This window comes from Oncorhynchus nerka, linkage group LG22 (genome assembly GCF_034236695.1).
Source record: "Oncorhynchus nerka isolate Pitt River linkage group LG22, Oner_Uvic_2.0, whole genome shotgun sequence".
Lineage (NCBI taxonomy): Eukaryota > Metazoa > Chordata > Actinopteri > Salmoniformes > Salmonidae > Oncorhynchus > Oncorhynchus nerka.
Window position 1 is genome coordinate 55,148,351 of NC_088417.1, and position 21,597 is coordinate 55,169,947.

The 21,597-nt window shown below is 40.5% G+C and overlaps 1 protein-coding gene across 1 annotated transcript; it reads right to left on the reverse strand.

Moving 5' to 3' along the window:
• Window positions 1-69: 69 nt before the first annotated feature.
• zpr1 (ZPR1 zinc finger) lies at window positions 70-20,888 on the reverse strand. Its single transcript, XM_029627335.2, has 14 exons — window positions 20,585-20,888; window positions 20,302-20,463; window positions 15,865-15,955; window positions 10,248-10,318; window positions 9,116-9,202; window positions 8,809-8,931; window positions 8,519-8,578; window positions 8,367-8,433; window positions 3,505-3,575; window positions 3,288-3,377; window positions 2,494-2,604; window positions 1,925-2,014; window positions 989-1,054; window positions 70-569 (listed from the first exon to the last, which is right to left on the reverse strand). The coding sequence occupies exons 1-14, from the start codon at window positions 20,702-20,704 to the stop codon at window positions 453-455; spliced, it is 1,326 nt and encodes a 441-aa protein (XP_029483195.1). The 5' UTR covers window positions 20,705-20,888; the 3' UTR covers window positions 70-452.
• Between the last annotated feature and the right edge of the window lie 709 nt (window positions 20,889-21,597).

Genomic DNA, 21,597 nt, shown 5'->3' on the forward strand with positions numbered 1-21,597 from the left:
ATGCAGTGCAGTGTTTTATTATAGATAAGGTATTTATACAAGGCAAGGTACACAAACAAAAGCCGACAATCATTTGTATACAGCAGCCAGTGTATATTCTTTATTTACTCCCATTGAACAGGACACATCAATATAAATGAAGAAGGCCAATTCAACCAGTCTATTCCACTGAATCAGAATCACATTAACAACCAGATGCAAAAACACAATATTTCAATTGCATGATTATATTAGTGCATTTCTCAACAAAAAAATGCATACTTTACTAATCAAATTATAAACATATTGATTGCTTTATTTTAAATAAGATCTCACTTTTCAACCATATTGTGCTCAAATATCAAAACTGCAAGACATCTGTCCTTGTGAACTTCAGTGAGGGCAAATGTCTCAAATTAATTTCCAAAGAATGCATTGTTTATGTAAGATCAACCCTTCTGCTGCAGAAGTCCTTACTTCTGATAGCCCTCTGTCTTCATGTCATTCAGACCAAGGTCTTCGTTCTGCTCAAAGGTCCTGGTGTACTTCTCAGTTGTCATCTCTGGGTCTGGGTCAGGCGCATAGATGTTCTGCAGACAAACATGAGACAAATGCATTCTAATTCGATACATTCAGACAGTACATCAATGAACAAGGGCAGGAAATGAAAATGTGATTCATGAAAAATGACAAATTTATCCAGTGGGAGGAGACTTCGTGTTTGAACCTTAAAGGGATAGTCCTGGATTTGGGCAATGAGGCCCTTTATCTACTTCCCCCGAAGCAGATGTGGATACCATATCTGTCCAGTATGAAGACTGTTTCTAACTAGCATTAGCGCAATGACTGGAAGTCTATGGGCACAGCATGCTAGCTGTTCCTGTAGACATTCAGTGCTAACACAAGTTAACATTGGATTGCAAAACATCTTACTTCCTTCATCCTGGATGCATTGCCCAAACCCCAAATTATCCCTTTAAAGACCTGAGAAAGAGAAGTGCCCTAGTACCTGGAGATAGCTGTTCCCTGCAGGGTCATCGAGAACAATGTGAACATCCATGTCTCCCGCCATGATCTACAGTATTTTTCAAAAGAAGAGGCATTTTAAAGTCCCACTCCAGCCTCCATTTCACTTTTAGATACAGTTTCAGCATGGGTGCCGCCACTGTTCTGCATTTAACAACTGCTTTATTGTCTAGCCAAACATACTTAGATACAGCATATGTACCCTAATAAGCAGTTCACTCAAGTTTGATCAATCAAATGTGAAATTCTTGCATGAGATTTTCTGAAGTCTAAATAAAATATCTGCAGGGCAGGTAGCCTAGCGATTGAGAGCGTTGGTCTAGTAACAGAAAGGTCACTGGTTCGAATCCCGAGCTGACTAAATCTGTTGATATGCCCTTGAGCAAGGCACTTAACCCTAATTGCAGTGTAAGTTGCACTGCATAAGTGTGTCTGCTAAATTACTGAAATGTACACAAATGTCATACTAACAGTTATTTGATGATTGAGGGCCAGAATACACTTACTGTATAAAAGTGAATAAATGCCTCCTATTTACAAACTATAAAAACTAGTTTCCCAATACATGAAATGTCCAAAAAGCCCTATTTACATGGTAGTTACAATGCATTTACAGTGTAGATACACATTGTTAGTATTTACAACTGTTATGCCAATTGGTAACATTCCGTTTAAAAAAATTGCAATAAGCTCAAAATTGATGGAATGGATCTTAAACAACAATTACAAAGTGAGACAATACGCCAATGAGTTCACCTGAGTAAGTTACGATAATCAAATGAAAATAAATGTAAAAACATTTAATTCCACACATCACTAACAGTTGTAAGTACACTCAAGCTATAGATGTAGTGGAACCAAAACTAGATCCAGACAAAACAGTAGTGATAGACTTATTCAATAATGTTATGCCTCTAACCTTGTCAATCTTCTGGCCAAAAAGCTTAAGTTTCTCTGTTCGATCTGAAGTGGAGCTGTCTCCACAAGTGAAGGGATTTTTAGAAACAATCTGGAGGAAAACAAAGTGGAGGAGAAACATGAATTAAAAATAACAGTGAAAGAACGCAGACCAGGGGTGCACAACTCAAATCCTTGAAGCAGGCCTGCTGGTTTTGGTTTCTACATAGAAGTTAACTAATAAATGAATGTAAATGATTGGCCACACCTGGCTTCACAGGTCTAAATCAGTCACTAATTAAAAAGGTGAAAATGAAATCAGCAGACACAGCATCCCTCACAGACTGGAGTTGTGTACCACTGCCTTAGAATTACAGCACAGCAGCCTTGGCAAAAGTATCCACCAAGCCAAAAGTGCACCTAGTGCAGAGCCAGTGGACTAGAGCTAACACAAGCGGCGTTAAAACATATACAACTCTCCAGTGGAGACTGGAGTTCAATCCCTGTGATCACTGTTCATAATGCATCTTCCCTTCATCCAGTTCCCCCTATAATTCTCAACCGATTGAATAAAGCATTAAAAGGGTTTACCAGATCTTTAATGTCTTTGAGGAGTCCCTCCAAGGTGGTGAATTTGCCACCGACAGCCGCCATCCCCAACTCAAATTCCAGCTCAGGTATGAGGATGCTACACGTCTCCGACTGCACAAACAACCACAACATGACAAAACTGGCATGGTTGAGTCAACTCCAACATGATTCAGGAATATGATTGCTCTCCTGTGAAAAAGTTCCATGTTCCTTTGTATGCTTTATTCGAGGACCACAATGGAAACAAGTCCTTTGACTTTATTATGTTTATATCCTCCACAGTTATGGAGTGTATGTCAGGGTTCCCCAACTGGCGAGCCAAATTTGGGTCAAGGGGGTCCAAATAAAAAAACATGTTTTTTTATTGTTGTAAATAAGACTGGAAAAACACCAGCAAATCAGCTCCAAGTGACTTGACAGTTTGGAAATCTGTTCCAAAGTATTCCCCTGCATAATAGAGCGATACTGTATATGTGATCGTATACAAATGTAAGCAAGGTTTGAAATGATTGTTTTTTGTCAAATATATCTGTTTGGGTTTCTTACGGTCAATTTTTTGCCAACAAATTATTTCTAATTATGTTCTGTCCCCCTGACCATCCACTCAAGAAAAGAAAAGTGGCCCGCGGCTGAATCTAGTTGATAATCCCTGGTGTATGTATTGTTTGGCATGACAATGGCAGCAACGGAGTTGGAAAAAGCACAAACAGACCTGGGACCAAGTTAATGCAATGACACAATAAAAGGAAACTAGTGAATGCCAGATAAACAGGCAGTACAATGGAGGCGGCTACCTTGAGAAGATCTCTGGACATGTCAGACACGTCAGTGAGGTGAAGGGTTATCTTTGTGCCCAGCTCTTCTGTGGCTCCACCAGATTTCACCTTAACCACAGAATAGAGTCATGCAGTCATATTAGCAAATTTGCAATCTATGAATATGCCTTGAAAATAAAATGTGCCTAACAATGAATTAATGATTAAATAAAAGGAAAAAAAGGAGGAAATTTACTTCGTTGGTTCGATGTCCACAGTCATCACAGTTTGTTGCCATGATAATGACTTCTTTGAAATGGGGGATTTCTGAGTTATTGTAAAGGAGGATACCTACACCTTACAAATTGAAACTTTATACACTACCTTTATCATAGGACACTACTGGGGACCAGTGGTTTAGTGGTAAAAATAGATGGTAAACACTGATCGCCATTCGCATTGATTAAAGTAACGGTCCCTATACTTTCAATGTATTTTTCTACAAAAGGAGAAGAACACTTGCGCAAAATGAAAAAGGTGTGTAAATGGCTTTTGAGTGAACTAGAGTTGTCGCGATACCTACATTTTGACTTCGATACCCCTACCTACCAGGTTAAGCATCATGATACTCAATACCGAAATGATACCACATCAAAAAAAGAAAGGGTATTAAGCTAGTCACAAAATAAACATTGAACCAAAATATTGATAAACAGTAGAAAGCCAAAATATATTCTATATTTAATTTCCTTAAAAAATAATATTAAATAACAGAAGAATATCTTAACATTTTCCTTATGCAAAACCATATTAGATTCTGAGCATACAAAATATTTGTACAATACATCTAAACTATTGTAAAATGTATTTGATACATAGGGTTAATTTGCTTGTCTATTGGCCATAATATTGGGTCAAATTACATTTATTAGACCTATGATTAATTACAACTAAATAATTTGATGTATTAAAGAATATTTTATTTCCAAATCGACATAAAACATTAAGCTTCTATAGTGCAAGTCTCTACAATGGACTTTACACAGCATACCACGATTCCCAGAATGCATTTCAACTCTGAAGGTAGAATGCTCCGCCCGGGCCTGCTGGCTGGCTACTGCTAGCAAGCTCAGACAAACACGAAGTGGGTTTAGTCTAAATGTATTCCTGTCATAGGTGCATTTCACATTACCTTTGGGTTGTAATCATATTATAAAGCTCACATTGTCATGCTGAATATATGTTGATGTCATTGTCACTTAAAAATCATTTGAATTGCTAGTAGAATAATGTTAAAATGTGTAAAATAGTTCTGATATGTCATTTGGGACCTAAACCTCCCTTTCACTGCACTGCTTTGTAACACCTTTTGCTTAGTTGTTTCAGTGTGCTGGCCCTCATCTGCTTTATAAGCAAAGAATTCCCCTAGTTCGCTTCTGGAGCCAATTTTGTAAGCGAGCTGTGGACACAAAGGTATGATTTTATTTAGTCAGTAGCCATGCTGTCGGCATTATCACTCGCCTCATTTGCTTCTCAAAAGTGGCTTGCGCTGTGGCAGCTGCATCCGCAAGCACAAGTAGCCTGGCTAGCTTGGAAAGACGGCGCCGGAAGAAATGGCAGCCGTTTTACGGGCGCCTAACCAATTGTGCTATTATGCAGGGTTTTTTCTTCTTCACGTTATTTGTAACTTATTTTGTACATAATGTTTCTGCCACCGTATTTTATGGCAAAAAATTGCTTCTGAATATCAGGACAGCGATCACTCAACCTCAGATTAGACTAAGATGTTTTCTTCAACAAGCAGGACGCACAGAATTTACTTCAGACACCCAACAAGGCCAAAATCCACATCATGGTGCCTCGTAAGGATCCGCTGATGGTAAGGGCAGATTTCCAACAATATTACTTGCCAACGTACAATCATTGGAAAATAAATTAGACATGGTACGATCACGAATATCCTCCCAACGGGACATCAAAAACTAATATCTTATGTTTCACCGAATCGGGGCTGAATGACGACATAGAAAACATTCAGCTGGAGGGATATACGCTGCATCAGCTAGATAGAACAGCACACTCCGGTAAGACAAGGGGGGGCGGTCTGTGTATACTTGCAAACAGCTGTTGCACAAAATCTAAGGAAGTCTCTAGATTTTGCTCACCTGAAGTAGAGTATCTCATAAGCTGTAAACCACACTTTCCTGAGAAAGTTCAATTTTTTCATGGCTGTTTATTTACCACCACAGACAGATGCTGGCACTAAGACCGCACTCAGTCAGCTGTATAAGGAAATAAGCAAACAGGAAACCACTCACCCTGAGGCGGTGCGCCTAGTGGCCGGGGATTTAATGCAAACTTAAATCAGTTTTACTTAATTTCTATCAGCATGTTAAATGCGCAACCAAAGGGGGTAAAACAATTCTAGATCACATTTACTCCACAGACGTGTACAAAGCTCTCCATCGCCCTCCATTTGGCAAATCTGCCCATAATTCTATCCTCCTGATTCCTGCTTAGAAGCAAAAATTAAAAGCAGGAAGCACCAGTGACTCGGTCTATAAAAAAAGTGGTCAGATGAAGCAGATGCTAAACTACAGGACTGTTTTGCTAGCACATACTGGAATAAGTTCATGGATTCTTCCGATGGCATTGAGGAGTACACCACATCAGTCACTGGCTTTATCAATAAGTGCATCGAGGACGTTGTCCCCACAGTGACTGTTTGTACATACACCAAACAGAAGCCATGGATTACAGGCAACATTCTCATTGAGCTAAAGGGTAGAGCTGCCGCTTTTAAGGTGCGGTACTCGAACCCAGAAGCTTATAAGAAATCCTGCTATCACCGCCAACAAACCATCAAATAGGCAAAGGGCCAATACAGGACTAAGATTGAATCGTACTACACCGGCTCTGACGCTCGTCAGATGTGGCAGGGCCTACAAACTATTACTGACTACAAAGGGAAGCACAGCCGCGAGCTGCCCAGTGACAAGCTAAATCCCTTCTATGCTCGCTTCGAGGTAAGCAACACTGAGGCATGCATGAGAGCATCAGCTGTTCCCGAACGACTGTGTGATCAAGCTGTCCGTAGTCTACGTGAGTAAGACCTTTAAACATTCACAAGGCCGCTGGGCCAGACGGATTACCAGGACGTGTGCGCCGGGCATGTGCTGACCAACTGGCAACTGTTTTCACTGACATTTTCAACATGCCCCTGATAGTCTGTAATACCAACATATTTCAAGCAGACCACCATAGTCCCTGTGCCCAAGAAAACAAAGGTAACTTGCCTAAATAACTACAGACCCGTAGCGCTCACATCCGTAGCCATGAAGTACTTTGAAAAAGGCTGGTAATGGCTCACATTAACACCATTATCACAGAAACCCAAGACCCACTCCAATTTGCATTCCGCCCAAACAGATTATGCAATCTCTATTGGACTCCACACTGCCCTTTCCCACCTGGACAAAAGGAACCCCTACGTGAGAACACTATTCATTCTATGGGGGTGCCACAGGGTTCAATTCTCAGGCTGACTCTTCTCTGTATACATCAATGATGTCGCTCTTGCGGCTGGTGATTCTCTGATCCACCTCTACGCAGACAAAAGGTGAAATAAAAAGCTCAGCATTCAACACCATAGTGCCCTCAAAGCTCATCACTAAGTTAAGGATCATGGGACTAAACACCTCCCTCTGCAATTGGAACCCGGACTTCCTGACGGGCCACCCCCAGGTGGTGAGGGTAGGCAGCAACATCTGCCATGCTGATCCTCAACACCGAAGCCCCTCAGGGGTGCGTGCCCAGTCCCCTGTTTACCCACGACTGCAACAGGCACGACTCAAACACCATCATTAAGTTTGCAACAGTGGTAGGCCTGATCACCGACAAGACAGCCTATAGGGAGGAGGTCAGAGACCTGGCTGGGTGGTGCCAGAAGAACAACTTATCCCTGAACAGACTCAAGACAAAGGAGATGATTGTGGACTACAGGAAAAGGAGGACCGAGCAAGCCCCCATTCTCATCAACGGGGCTGTAGTGGAGCAAGTTGAGAGGTGCAAGTTCCTTGGTGTACACATCAACAAACTATCATTGTCCAAACACACCAAGACAATCATGAAGGCATGACAAAACCTATTCCCCCTCAGGAGACAAAAGATTTGGCATGGGTCCTTAGATCCTCAAAAGGTTCAACAGCTTCACCACCGAAGCCACTACCAGAGGGTAGTGGGTACTGGTTGCATCACTGCATGGTACGGCAACTGCTCGGCCTCAAGGCACTACAGAGGGTAGGTGGGTACGGCCCAGTACATCACTGGGGCTAAGCTACCTGCCATCCAGGACCTCTATACCAGGCAGTGTCAGCGGAAGGCCCTGAAAAGAGTCAAAGACTCCAGCCACCCCAGTCAGACTGTTCTCTCTGCTACCGCATGGCAAGCAGTACCGGAGCGCCATGTCTAGGACCAAAAGGCTTTTCAACAGCTTTTACCCACAAGCAATAAGACTCCTGAACAGGTGATCAAAACGGCTACCCGGACTATTTGCATTGTGTCCCGCCACCCCCTCTTTTAAGCTGCTGCTACTCTCCGTTTATCATCTATGCATAGTCACAACTATACCTACATGTACATATTACCTCAATTAGCCTGACTGACCGGTGCCCCGCACATTGACTGTGCCGGTACCACCTGTATATAGCCTCGCTACTGTTATTTTACGTCTTTTTTTCTCTCCTCTTTACTTATCTTTTACCTAATACCTATTCTTTCCTTATAAATTGCACTGTTGGTTAGGGCTTGTAAGTAAGCATTTCACTGTAAGGTCTACACCGGTTGTATTCGGCACACGTGACAAATAAAGTTTTGTTTGATTTGACTACTGCCCCCTTGAGAAGATTCACACAAATTACTAGACAGACTCGATCCTCTCAATCCGTATAAGACGTGAGGCACATTTGACAGAAGTACCGAAAGAAACAATTCTCATACCAAACTGTTTTTCATGTTCTAGTAGTCAAAGGTACAGAAGTTTCAGTGTAGCGTGCAACACTAGCGTTAACCCTCCACTACACCACTGCTCGGGACAACCAAAGAAACTGGAAAGGATACGGACAAGCTTCATGTTTGTCGAGGCTGGGGCATTGCACTCTGGACAGTTCGTATTAAATGTCAACACCTGAGGGAGAAATTAGATATATTACTCAAGGGTAAATTGAGGAAAAACTCAACCTAAATTGAGGCATAAAGTCTGGAAATCACACCTCATTTCTCATACTGTCAATGTCATTAATGGGCTTTTCCTCTTCCTCCTCTTCTTCAGCCTGAATAAAAAAATAAAAAATAAAATGTAAGTCGCATTATTCTTATGCTAGATGAAAGTTTATTGGTGAACATGTGCCAAATTACAAAATGGCATCTGCAGTCTTGTTTTCTTCTACCCTGTGAGGATTCCACACGCATTGGCACAAGACATGAGGACAGCAACCGAGGCCTTTCTAACACAGATATGTCCCCTTACAGGAGTAGTGATGTGTCAAGTCAAACTACTCGCCTTTATTCCTAACTGGGCATCCTGTTGCGGAGTTCTTGTGTAGTTGCAGACTGAGAGAGCCTCATCCTTCTGCGGAGCAAAGGGGTTCTCCACAAAACTGTTCCCAGATGGATCATCAATGACCTACAATAACACACATACTCATGTATCTTAAACAGAAGATCATTCTATAAGAAATCCAGAGTAAAGAAAGAACATTGTACTTTTATTAAACCTGTGCCTTGATTGTATTGCTAGAAATGTTTAATTGCATGTAACTTCAATCTTGTACACAGATGAGAGGCTTGAGCGATACGATTGGACATACCAGTGTGAATCCACTTTCACCTTCTTTCAACTTCTTCAATTTATCAATGAACTCACTGATTTTCACAGCAACTTCTGGTGCAGTTTCCTTCAAGCATAAACATGATTTAGTCAACAACACGCAGTAAAGTACACTACTGTTCAAAAGTTTGGGGTCACTTAGAAATGTCCTCGTCTTTGAAAAGCAATTTTTGTCCATTAAAATATCAAATTATTAGACATTGTTAATGTTGTAAAATACTATTGTAGCTGGAAACAGTTGATTTTTAAAAATTGAATATCTACATAGGGGTACAGAGGCCCATTATCAGCAACCATCACTCCTGTGTTCCAATGGCATGTTGTTTTAGCTAATCCAAGATTATCATTTTTAAAGGCTAATTGATCATTGGAAAACCCTTTTGCAATTATGCTAGCATAGATGAAAACTGTTGTTCTGATTAAAGAAACAAAAACGGGCCTTTAGACTAGTTGAGTATCTGGAGCATCAGCATTTGTGGGTTCGATTACAGGCTCAAAATGGCCAAAAACAAAGCCTGGTTAGAGCCAATTTGCGTTGTTCTGTGAAGGGAGTATTATACAGCGTTGTACGAGATCTTCAGTTTCTTGCATGGAATAGCCTTCATTTCTCAGAACAAGAATAGACTGACGATTTTCAGAAGAAAGGGCTTTGTTTTTGGTCATTTTGAGCCTGTAATCGAACCCACAAATGCTGATGCTCCAGATACTCAACTAGTCTAAAGGCCATTTTTATTGCTTCTTTAAGCAGGACAACAGTTTTCAGCTGTGCTAACATAATTGCAAAAGTGTTTTCTAAGAATCTATTAGCCTTTAAAAAGTCTAAACTTGGATTAGCTAACACAACGTGCCGTTGGAACACAGGAGTGATGGTTGCTGATAATGGGCCTCTGTACGCCTATGTAGATATTCCATTAAAAATATGCTGTTTCCAGCTACAATAGTCATTTTCAACATTAACAATGTCTACACTGTATTTCTGATCAATTTGATGTTATTTTAATGGACAGACGTGCTTTTCTTTAAAAAACAAGGATATTTCTAAGTGATCCCAAACTCATGAACGGTAGTGTACGTATGGAATTTAGTCAAATCAAAGTAAACAAAGCTTGTACATTTCTTAGTGGCTGGTCTTGCTCCAACCCTGCAACTGCACGGTCTAAGAGGCCTTCGATGGTAGAGAGTGCTAGGGAGCAAGAGGAAAAGTTAATGGCTACTGTACAACTGTTCTTCTTCTCCTAAACGCATGAAGATTAATTTACTACAACAGTTGGATTAATGAAGTCAAGTTTAGCCTACAACACTGTGCTGCCTTCGGAAAATACCTGTATAATAGGGATATGCATCTTTCTCTTTCCAGACAATTCTCCGATACAGGAAAGATGGGTTTTTAGTTTGAAACGATTCAGTGGAATTTGGTTTGATTAGAGGAACGAACCGATGCAACTTTTGTTGCATAAACATTAATTTTCCCATTTTAAAATCTGATGCTGATGGAGCTCAGGAGCTGGGCCTCTCTGTGCTGGATCTGTGTGTGTGTGTATTATGTACTGTCTAGGTCTTTGGTTTATGTAGGCACCTGAGAGAAGCCATTAGGGAACTACCACAAAAAAATTGTTAGCGCTAATAATGTATCAATATTTATCTTAGTAAACTAGCTATGACATAGCCAATGAATATATAGCACAACTTTGGATTTCACCCCCGTCTCAAATGGTTTAGACCGTTTGGAAGTTGACAGACTTCGAGTGACCTTTTCTTCTCAGATTAGACCATGCAGCGTGCAATGTTCCCTCTCCCTCTGGGACTGCAAGCACAGAAGAAATAGCAAGAGAACTTTATAGTTATCACTATCAACGTTTCCCTTTACTGTGGGAACTGTGATCGAGTCAATGCAATATCAGCCACTTTCAATGCAACATACAGAAAAAATAAAATAACTATGTAAGAGATGTTCTTGTACGCAGAGCGCATTGGAGTAGGATTCTATTGCATTGACAGGCGCGACTAAGGCCCATACACTACACAGACCCGTGTGCTTTAACTTCTTATGGCTGGGGGGCCGTATTGAGTAGCTTGGATGAATACGGTGCCCAGAGTAAACTGCCTGCTACTCAGGCCCAGAAGCTAAGATATGCATATTATTAGTAGATTTGGATAAAAAAAAATGAAGTTTCTAAAACTGTTTGAATGATGTCTGAGTATAACAGAACTCATATGGCAGGCAAAAACCTGAGAAAAAAATCCAACCAGGAAGTGGGAAATCTGAGGTTTGTAGTTTATATCCAAGAGTGTAAATTTGGCCCGAATGCACTTCCTAAGGCTTCCACTAGCTGTCAACAGAACCTTGTTTCAGGCTTCTACTGTGAAGGGGGAGAGAATAAGAGCTGTTTGACTAAGGAGTCTGCCAGAAGGCCATAAGCTCAATCAGGCGCACGCCCGTGAGAGGTAGCTGTGTTCCATTGCATTTCTAAAGACAAAGGAATTCTCCGGTTGAAACATTATTAAAGATTTAGGTTATAAACATCCTAAAGATTGATTTTATACATCATTTGACATGTTTCTACGAACTGCAACGGAACTTTTGACTTTTCGTCTGGCCTGCGCGTCGTGAATTTGGATTTGTGAACTAAACGCGCAAACAAAAAGGAGTTATTTGGACATAAATGGACTTTATCGAACAAAACAAACATTTGTTGAACTGGGATTCCATTCTGATGATCAAAGGTAAGTGAATATTTATAATGCCATTTCTGACTTCTCTTGAATCCACAACATGGCGGGTACCTGTATGGCTTGTTTGTGTGTCTGAGCGCCGTACTCAGATTATTGCATTGTGTGCTTTTTCCGTAAAGTTCTTTTGAAATCTGACGCAGCGGTTGCATTAAGGAGAAGTGGATCTGTAATTCCATGTATATCACTTGTATCTTTTATCAATGTTTATTATGAGTATTTCTGTAAATTGATGTGGCTCTCAGCAAAATCACCGGATGTTTTGGAAGCAAAACATTACTGAACATAACGCACTAATGTAAACTGAGATTTTTAGATATAACTATGAACTTCATCGAACCAAACATACAGTACATCACAAAAGTGAGTACACCCCTCACATTTTTGTAAAGATTTGAGTATATATATTTTCATGTGACAACACTGAAGAATTGACACTTTGCTACAATGTAAAGTAGTGAGTGTACAGCTTGTATAACAGTGTAAATTTGCTGTCCCCTCAAAATACCTCAACACACTGCCATTAATGTCTAAACCACTGGCAACAAAAGTGAGTACACCCCTAAGTGAAAATGTCCAAATTGGGCCTAATTGGCCATTTTCCCTCCCCGGTGTCATGTGACTCGTTAGTGTTACAAGGTCTCAGGTGTGAATGGGGAGCAGGTGTGTTAAATTTGGTGTCATCGCTCTCACACTCCCTCATACTGACTGGTCACTGGAAGTTCAACATGGCACCTCATGGCAAGGAACTCTTGAGGATCTGAAAAAAAAAAAATTGTTTCTCTACATAAAGATGGCCTGGGCTGTAAGAAGATTGCCAAGACCCTGAAACTGAGCTGCAGCACGGTGGCCAAGACCATACAGCGGTTTAATTGGACAGGTTCCACTCAGAACAGGCCTCGCCATGGTCGACCAAAGAAGTTGAGTGCACGTGCTCAGCGTCATATCCAGAGGTTGTCTTTGGGAAATAGACATATGAGTGCTGCCAGCATTGCTGCAGACGTTGAAGGGGTGAGGGGGGGGTCAGCCTGTCAGTGCTCAGACCATACGCCGTACACTGCATCAAATTGGTCTGCATGGCTGTCGTCCCAGAAGGAAGCCTCTTCTATAGATGATGCACAAGAATGCTTGTCTTCAGCAAACTGTTTGTAGGCTGACTAAGGACATGGATTACTGGAACTATGTCCTGTGGTCTGATGAGACCAAGAAACGTATTTGGTTCAGATGGTGTCAAGCGTGTGTGGTGGCAACCAGGTGAGGAGTACAAAGACAAGTGTGTCTTGCCTACAGTCAAGCATGGTGGTGGGAGTGTCATGGTCTGGGGCTGCATCAGTGCTGCCAGCACTGGGGAGCTACAGTTCATTGAGGGAACCATGAATGCCAACATGTACTGTGACATACTGAAGCAGAGCATGAACCCCTCCCTTCGGAGACTGGGCCGCAGGGCAGTATTCCAACATGATAACGACCCTAAACACACCTCCAAGACGACCACTGATTGCTAAATAAGCTGAGGGTAAATGTGATGGACTGGTCAAGCATGTCTCCAGACCTAAACCCTAATTGAGCATCTGTGGGGCATCCTCAAATGGATGGTGAAGGAATGCAAGGTCTTTAACATCAACAGCTCCGTGATGTCGTCATGGAGGAGTGGAAGAGGACTCCAGTGGCAACATGTGAAGCTCTGGTGAACTCCATGCCCAAGAGGGTTAAGGGAGTGCTGGAAAATGGTGGCCACACAATATTGACACTTTGGGCCCAATTTGGACATTTTCACTTAGGGGTGTACTCACTTTTGTTGCCAGCGGTTTAGACATTAATGGCTGTGTTGAGTTATTTTGAGGGGACAGCAGATTTACACTGTTATACAAGCTGTACACACTACTTTACATTGTAGCAAAGTGTCATTTCTTCAGTTTTGTCACTTTTGTGATATACTGTACATATTGCGTAACATGAAGTCCTATAAGTGTCATCTGATGATGATCAAAGGTTAGTGATTAATTCTCTCTCTGCTTTGTGACTCCTCTCTTTGGCTGGAAAAATGACTGTTTTTCTGTGACTAGGTACTGACCTAACAATCGTTTGGTGTGCTTTCGTCGTAAAGCCTTTTAGAAAATCAGACACTGTGGTGGGATTAACAACAAGTATATCTTTAAAATGGTGTAAAATACTTGTATGTTTGAGGAACTTTAATTATGAGATTTGTTTGAATTTGGCGCCTTGCACTTTCACTGGCTGTCATATCGATCCTGTTAGTGGGATTTCAGCCATACAAAGTTAACCAATCAGAGCTGCAGTATCCCTATACGCAAATAAACCATTGCCATACATGGATCTGTGCCATTCACTTTGATCTGGACTGTCTTTACAGCATAAGTGTAGATGCGCTTGTTTTAAGATCAAAGCGAGAGCTGCATGTAGTCACGTGTGCACACAGTTCATATTCTTTGCGAGTAAGTGAGCTATTAGCCCAGTTATAGCTAATTGCTTGTCAGCAATGGTTGAGTGGTTGCTTCCTACAAGAGCACAAAACGTGTGCATTTCTATCCTTTGAAAAGCAAGTCAGGTAAAAAGTCTTAAAGGGGCAGTGTTACAAGTTGAGACAGGCTTGAATAAACCAAGTAGCCAATAGGCAGGTGGTAGCATCATTTGTCTGATTCTTAATAATAAATGGTATGAAAATAATGTAAAAAGGTTTCTTGCATCAACCACCATAACATTTTCAGTCACCTTCTCTGAATGACCAGTGGAAAAACAGGTTAATGTCAATCCCTACAGGTTTTTTGGAATTCTTATGAATGTAGGCCTACATTGAACAGCACACATTGGCTGAATGATAGCGGTTCTATTTCAATGTTCAAATTTGATGGGATGCATTTTGTCCTTTAATTATTTTTTTAAAGAATTAAATGGTAGGCCACTGATCAATTGGCGACTGTTATAACGATCTTAAACGGGTACAGCCTCAGTGTTCACAGTAGAATTTTGACAACATTGAAGTGTGCGCAACTGACCTGAAATTTGCTCAGTGCCGAAAAAATGGAGGCAACATTGAATGCCGGTAGCAAAAGTGATTGCTGTCCTCATGAAATTGCTTACATAAAAATTACCATATATACTGATTGTTTCAAGCAAAACTACCAAAACTATTGCTTATGGTGAACCGGAACAATCAAAATAAAATACAATGTAAGCCCCGATCAGCATGTAGGCTACAGTATAGCCAGATGAGTTGTCTCTCCAGGGGTATCATAGGCTACTTTTATTCCGGTAAAACACAATTTAACAGTACATTTGATTTAAAAAATGACATAGCAAATGACATTGGTTGTCGGCAAATGACATTGGCTGTCACTCAACTAATTAAGCACAAGCCATTTAACATATATTTGAATGGTGAAGGTGATGCACAGATGTGCCAGATCAGAAAAAAACCTACCCTGCGCAGTTTGACTAGGCTACTGATATTGCCTGGGGTTGTTATGCGTGCAAAATTACTTGGAGATCAATGACTATCAACATGATTACATGCTTAGTTCCACACTGAAGGAGAGGATGCAGTTGTCACAAAATTAGGTATTTTCGGAAGGTAGAAAGTAATTGGAGCCAATTGTTTTAGTGAATCAGATTTTGAACCGACTTTGACCGATGCATGCTACAATTGGATCGTTTTGGATGCCCAGACTGACGCACTCATATCTTAAACATTTGAACAGCAGACCAATACATATTGGTAAATTGTTACATTCCTACTGTATATACAAAAAGGATAACTGATTCTAGTAATATAGCTAAGAGGAATCTCAACAGTAAAATACAGTTATTGGATGAAGAGACGAGGAAATTCTCTAGATCTGAGACCAAGCTAGCAATTCTAAGGCCGACAACAGGTGACCCTAATTTCTGGAATCAGTGGCAACCTGACAGTGGTACGTATGTATGCCTGAAAAGTGAAAATTGTTATCCAAATCAACAAAAAGTTGAGGGAGTACTTACAGCCCTTTTGTGTGTATGGGGGTATTTCAAAATCCAGTTCAGGGATTCTGGTGGTTGCACTGTCTGCTTTGACAACTTCTCGATTCATATCCTACAAAACACGATAACAAAACAGACTAAATATACAATAAAAGATCATCAAATAAAGTTATCCAACTAAGAAAACAGTATGAATCTATATAAAATCAACAGTGTGCTGCATCTAGCCTGGTCCTAAGTGAACCCTCTTGGGTTCTCATGGGAAACATTGACGACGGCACAAACAATATGTACAACAGTCCCGACAATCTGTCTAAACGTTAACAATTCTCACTTGTGATAGTTTTAGTTTTAGATATGAAAGTAACATTCCAAAGGCTTCCTATCATCAATAAATAATTGTCGAAAAACAAAAGGTCAAATTAATCTAAACCTTATTTTCTTTTTTTACACAAAACCCACACAGCCACTGTTGAACGGTTTTTCCATTACAGCACCAGTGATTATGTTAATGTTGGCTCTAGTGTTATTTTTGGAGGAATTGTGTGTGTCAGTGACAATACTTGTGATGAACAGAATCAACCACCTCTACATTATCACCATAGTTGCTTTGCGAGGTGTTAACAGTGGAAGGGGTTAACTTCTTTGGGACTGGGGGGGGCAGTATTGAGTAGCTTGGATAAAAAGATGCCCAGAGTAAACTGCCTGCTAATCAGGCCTAAAAGCTAGAATATGCATATAATTAGTAGATTTGGATAGAAAACACTGACGTTTCTAAAACTGTTTGAATGATGTCTGAGTATAACAGAACTCATATGGCAGGCAAAAACCTGAGAAAAGAATCCAACCAGGAAGTGGGAAATCTGAGGTTTGTAGTTAAGTCATTGTCAATCGAATATACAGTGTCTATGGGGTCATATTGCACTTCCTAAGGCTTCCACTAGATGTCAAGTCTTTAGAACCTTGTTTGAAGGGCGAGAGAATGAGAGCTGTTTCAACCAGGTGTCTGGCATGAGCTGCTCACGTGAGAGGTAGCTGCATTCCATTGCATTTCTTTTTTTTCAATTTAAAGTTTTATGAAGTTCTCTTGTTTTTCAATCAACCAACAAAACACATTCCACATTCAGATGTGACAGGCTTTAAAAAAAAAGTCAAAATATAAAATTACATTTGAAAAAATTAAAATAAAATTAAAATGAAAGATTAAGAAAGTGTTTTTATTTGACTATATATATATATATATATATATATATATATATATATATATATATATACACACACGTACTCAAAAAAATAAAAAAATAAAATAACATTAAAAAAAAACATAACACTTGCAGCAGCACTATCAAGTTTCTTATCAGCTATTTCTAGCATTCGCTGAGTCGACGGGCAAATAATTCGTTTTTAGGTTTTACAGTACCTTACACAACCTGTATCTGCGCATTTCCCTAGTCACCCCGTTCACCCTGTCCAGTTTGAAATATAGTTGAGTAGTGGAGACCAGAGTCTATCAAACTTGGGCTGTCTCTTGTGGAGGTCATAAGTGAGCTTTTCAAGAGGGAGAAAGTCAACAATCTGGTCAATCCACATTTTAAATGTAGGAGGGGTATTAGAGGCCCACAATAGAAGAATACATTTCTTAGCAAAGTATGTAATAGTCATAAGCTAATTTTCTCTCTGTCAGGATAAAGAACAAAGTCTTGCTGGGCATTAAGAAGATAGATACATGAAGTCATATCAAACTGTACCTCTTGTATTTTCTGTGCAGCAGTATGTATAGATTGGCAGATTCTGGCAATCTCCCTACAACCCCAAAATACATGCATACAGGTTCCACTTTCAGAGGTACATCTTTTACAGTTAGGAGACATACCTGTTTTCATTCTATGGAGTCTCAAAGGAGTATAATACAATTTGTAAAAAAAAAATGTAATTAGATTTTCATTTTTACATTGGTAGAGGAGCAGTATACCCTGTCGCAAACCTCCGCCCATAATTCATCGCTGATAGTCAGACCAAGGTCCTTTTCCCAGATTATTTTCAAAGGAGTAAAGGAGGAGCCTCCTTTCTCAGAAAGGAGTCTATAGATGTAAGATATTTAGCCTTTAATGGATTGTGCTGTGACAAGGGTTTCAACTTCATTCAACTGAGTTCTAAACCTCCTCTTGGAGGTAAATGAGGAAATGACATGTCTAATTTGAAGATTTTTTTTTTTTTAATGGATCTTGGCACATCGAATTCACTGCAGAGCTCTTGAAAGGATTTCAGTGTAGTGGTTTTCTGATGAAATAGGTCTGAAAGGTCCTGATTGGGCTTCTATCTGAATCCACGTTGACTCGTCTGTTTATGATCCATGTTAGCATGTTGCGGATTTGGGCAGACCAGTAGTACAATTGAAGGGAGGGAAGGGCTAGACCACCCTTAGATTCAGGTTTCGATAGAGTGGAAAACTTGCTCCTAGGTTTTTTATTGCCCCATATATTTGGTGATGCTTTGGTTAGTTGTTTTGAAGAAGGAAACTGGGAGATAGCATGGGAGCATCTGAAATAAGTAGTTCAGTCTAGGGAGGACGTTCATACGGATGACATTAATTCTTCCTACTAAGCTAATTGGGAGGGAGATCCAGGAGTGGAAGATCATTTTCTTTAAAAAGGCTATTCAGATCTGGTGTTATGAAGATCCCGAGGTATTGAAACCCCTGTGTTTTCCATTGGAAAGGACATAGTGTCTTCATAGAGCTGGTGAGTGTAATATTGAGAGGGCAGACAGTGGATTTGTTCAAATTGATCTTATAACCTGAAAACTTGCCATACTGAGCAATTGTGTCTAAAATGAGAGGGAGGGATTTCTCAGGGTTGGGTATGTAGAGCAAGACATCATCCGCGTAAAGCGAAATCTTGTGCTGCAGGCCGCCTGCAGAAACACCCATAATACTTGGATTGCTCCTTATCAGCTCTGCCAGAGGCTCCGCCCCCAACAAGTAGAGCAGGGGGGACAGCGAGCACCCTTTTCTTGTGCCCCGTTCCAGAGGGAATCTGTCAGAGTTCAGTCCATTAGTAGTCACCATGGCATTTGGATGGGAGTATAGTGATTTGATCCATTTAATAAAATTTGGGCCCATATTGAACTTTTCTAAGACTGAAAACAGAAAGCTCCACTCCATCCTGTCAAACGCCTTCTCAGCATCCAGTGAAGCCAGCAGGACAGGGGTCTTCTGTGCGTTGACTTGATCAATAATATCAAAAAGACGGCGAATGTTATCAGAAGAGTATCTGTCTCTAATAAATCCAGTTTGGTCCGCTTTTATTATTTTGGGAAGAGTGTTTAGTCTTTTGGCGAGCAATTTGGTAATTATTTAATAGTCGAAATCCAACAAGCTTATGGGCCGGAAGGACGAGCAGGATAGGGGGTCCTTGTCCTTTTTTAGCAACACTAATGCGGGCTGTGTGCATTGAGTCTGGGAGAACTCTGTTTTTGCAAAAATCCTCCAGCATTGGCATGAAGATAGGGCGGAGCTGGGGCCAAAAAGCTTGGTGGTGTTGAATTTCCAGCTCTTTGACCTCGGGATGTTTTTGCAGAGGTCAAAGTGGAGGTGTAAAAAAGGCGTGATCTGAAACTGCTATAGGTCCAATTGTACATGTAGCTGAATTTATGAAACTCTTTGGGATAAAAATGTAATCTATACAGGAGTAGGTGTTATGGACATTAAGAGTAGTATGCATAGTCCATAGATGAGCTATTAGTCTCTCTCCAGATATCTATCAGTCCCATCTCTTTAGTAAGAGAGTTCAACATCTTGCAGATCTAGGATTTGTGGTGGGGACTTGAGATGATTTGTCTAGGGTTGGGTTAAGGGTACAATTAAAGTCTCCGGCCACCACGCCAAAGGAGACACAATGCTCATTGAACAGGGTTATCATTTTGCATAACTCAGGTGTGGAAAGCTCTTAGAGACCCAGAAAGACAGCCGTTTTCACTGCCAAAGGTGATATTGACTCAGGGCTGTGAATAGTTACGCAAATTAGATATTTCTAATGTATTTCCAAAAATGTGTCATTATGGGGTATTGTGTGTAAATGGCTGAGAAATTATTGAATCAATTTTGAATTCAGGTTGTAACAACAAGATGTGGAATAAGCCAAGGGGTATGAATACTTTGAAGGCATTGTATATTTCACTAGTTTAACCATTTTTTTATTTTTATGTTTTAATGCAAAATTTTACTGGCCCTAGAAAGAGTTTCCATACATAACTAGTTGATTGTAACGGGCTAATGTAATGCTCCATTAGCTGTTACAAGATAGTCAAATTCTGTTCTACGCCAAACAGTACCGATCATGTAACGGCTAAAATGGAGCATCACAATAGCCCATTACAATCTGCTAGCTACTTCCCATATATATAGTGAGTGACCGTGTAGCAGTTCGTTAATTTCCCCTCCCTAGTTAGATAGGCTACCTGTTTTGACTTGACATTGAGTGTGTAGGTGATGCCTTGATCCTGTATGCGACCAGCTGATTGGATTTCAGTGTTTGACCAACTGCAGTTGGGGCAGGTGAAAGAACTGACGATAATTTCTTTGAAGAAAGGAATCTTCGTAAGAAGAATACGTGTCATTCCCTACAAAGTGAGAGAAAACATGTTGGATGACAGTCAATCATACAGAATTAGACAATTCAATGTTTACTTAACTGGTCTGTGTGTTAGCTAGCTCGTTAACGTTACCTAGCTAGCTACTTACATTTTGGTAACAATTCATGCACAGACTCTCGATTTCGGTGGGTTGACTGTCTTCATCATCAGCATTGATCTCCTTGAAAACACTACCGCCACGGACATTTTCCTCTGCGATGACCGACATTATTTCACTTCACGAAAGTTGTCGATAACAAATGAACTGTTATTTTGTATATGCCGTCCACTGTTTCTGGAACTTTCTATTACAACCGAAGGTGCGGTTCAAAACGCACGTTTCAACTCTGCGTTTCTCCTTGCCCCAGAAATAAACGTGAAATACATCTACTTCTTTGGTGGAAAATGTCACATGTTATGCGCGCATGCGTCAATGAATGTTTCGTCATTTTGCAGGAAGTGGCCTTGTTAGTTATTTAAAGCGTCTAAACGGGATCCTTAGAACGTCCCATTTTTTAAATGTTATTTACTTATTTAACCTTTCTTTAACTAGGCAAGTCAGTTGACATCAAATTCTTATTTACAATTGACACCCCACCAAGTCAAATGTGCACTGCCCTATGGGACTCCAAATTACGAGTTTGGGGAGTTTCTCCCATTTGTCTCTGCAGATCTGCTCAGGCTCTGTCGGGTTGGATGGAGAGCGACGCGGATGTGATACAGCCTGGATTCGAACCATAGTAGTGACGCCTTTTGCACTGAGATGCAGTGCCTTAGACCGCTGCACCACTCGGGAGCCCATACTGTAATGGTCATGGATTGTTCAGAAAGTCGTTTTATTCATTGAATTGTTTGTGTCAATTTAAAAAGAATATGAATAATGGGCAAAAATGTAGCGCAATGGTCATCAAGCCAAAAACGCCATAAAAGGCCCCAGACAGAAGTAAATTAATTCACAAATATAATTTTTTATATCTTGAATGACCACTTTTTCACGAATGTAATGATATAATCGTCAAGCACATTCAAAAGATTAGGGGACATGACCCGGAAGTAAAGTGGAAGATGTCTTAACGAAAAATGGAATCAATTAAGATGTCTCACTCAGGCTGTTAACCCTTT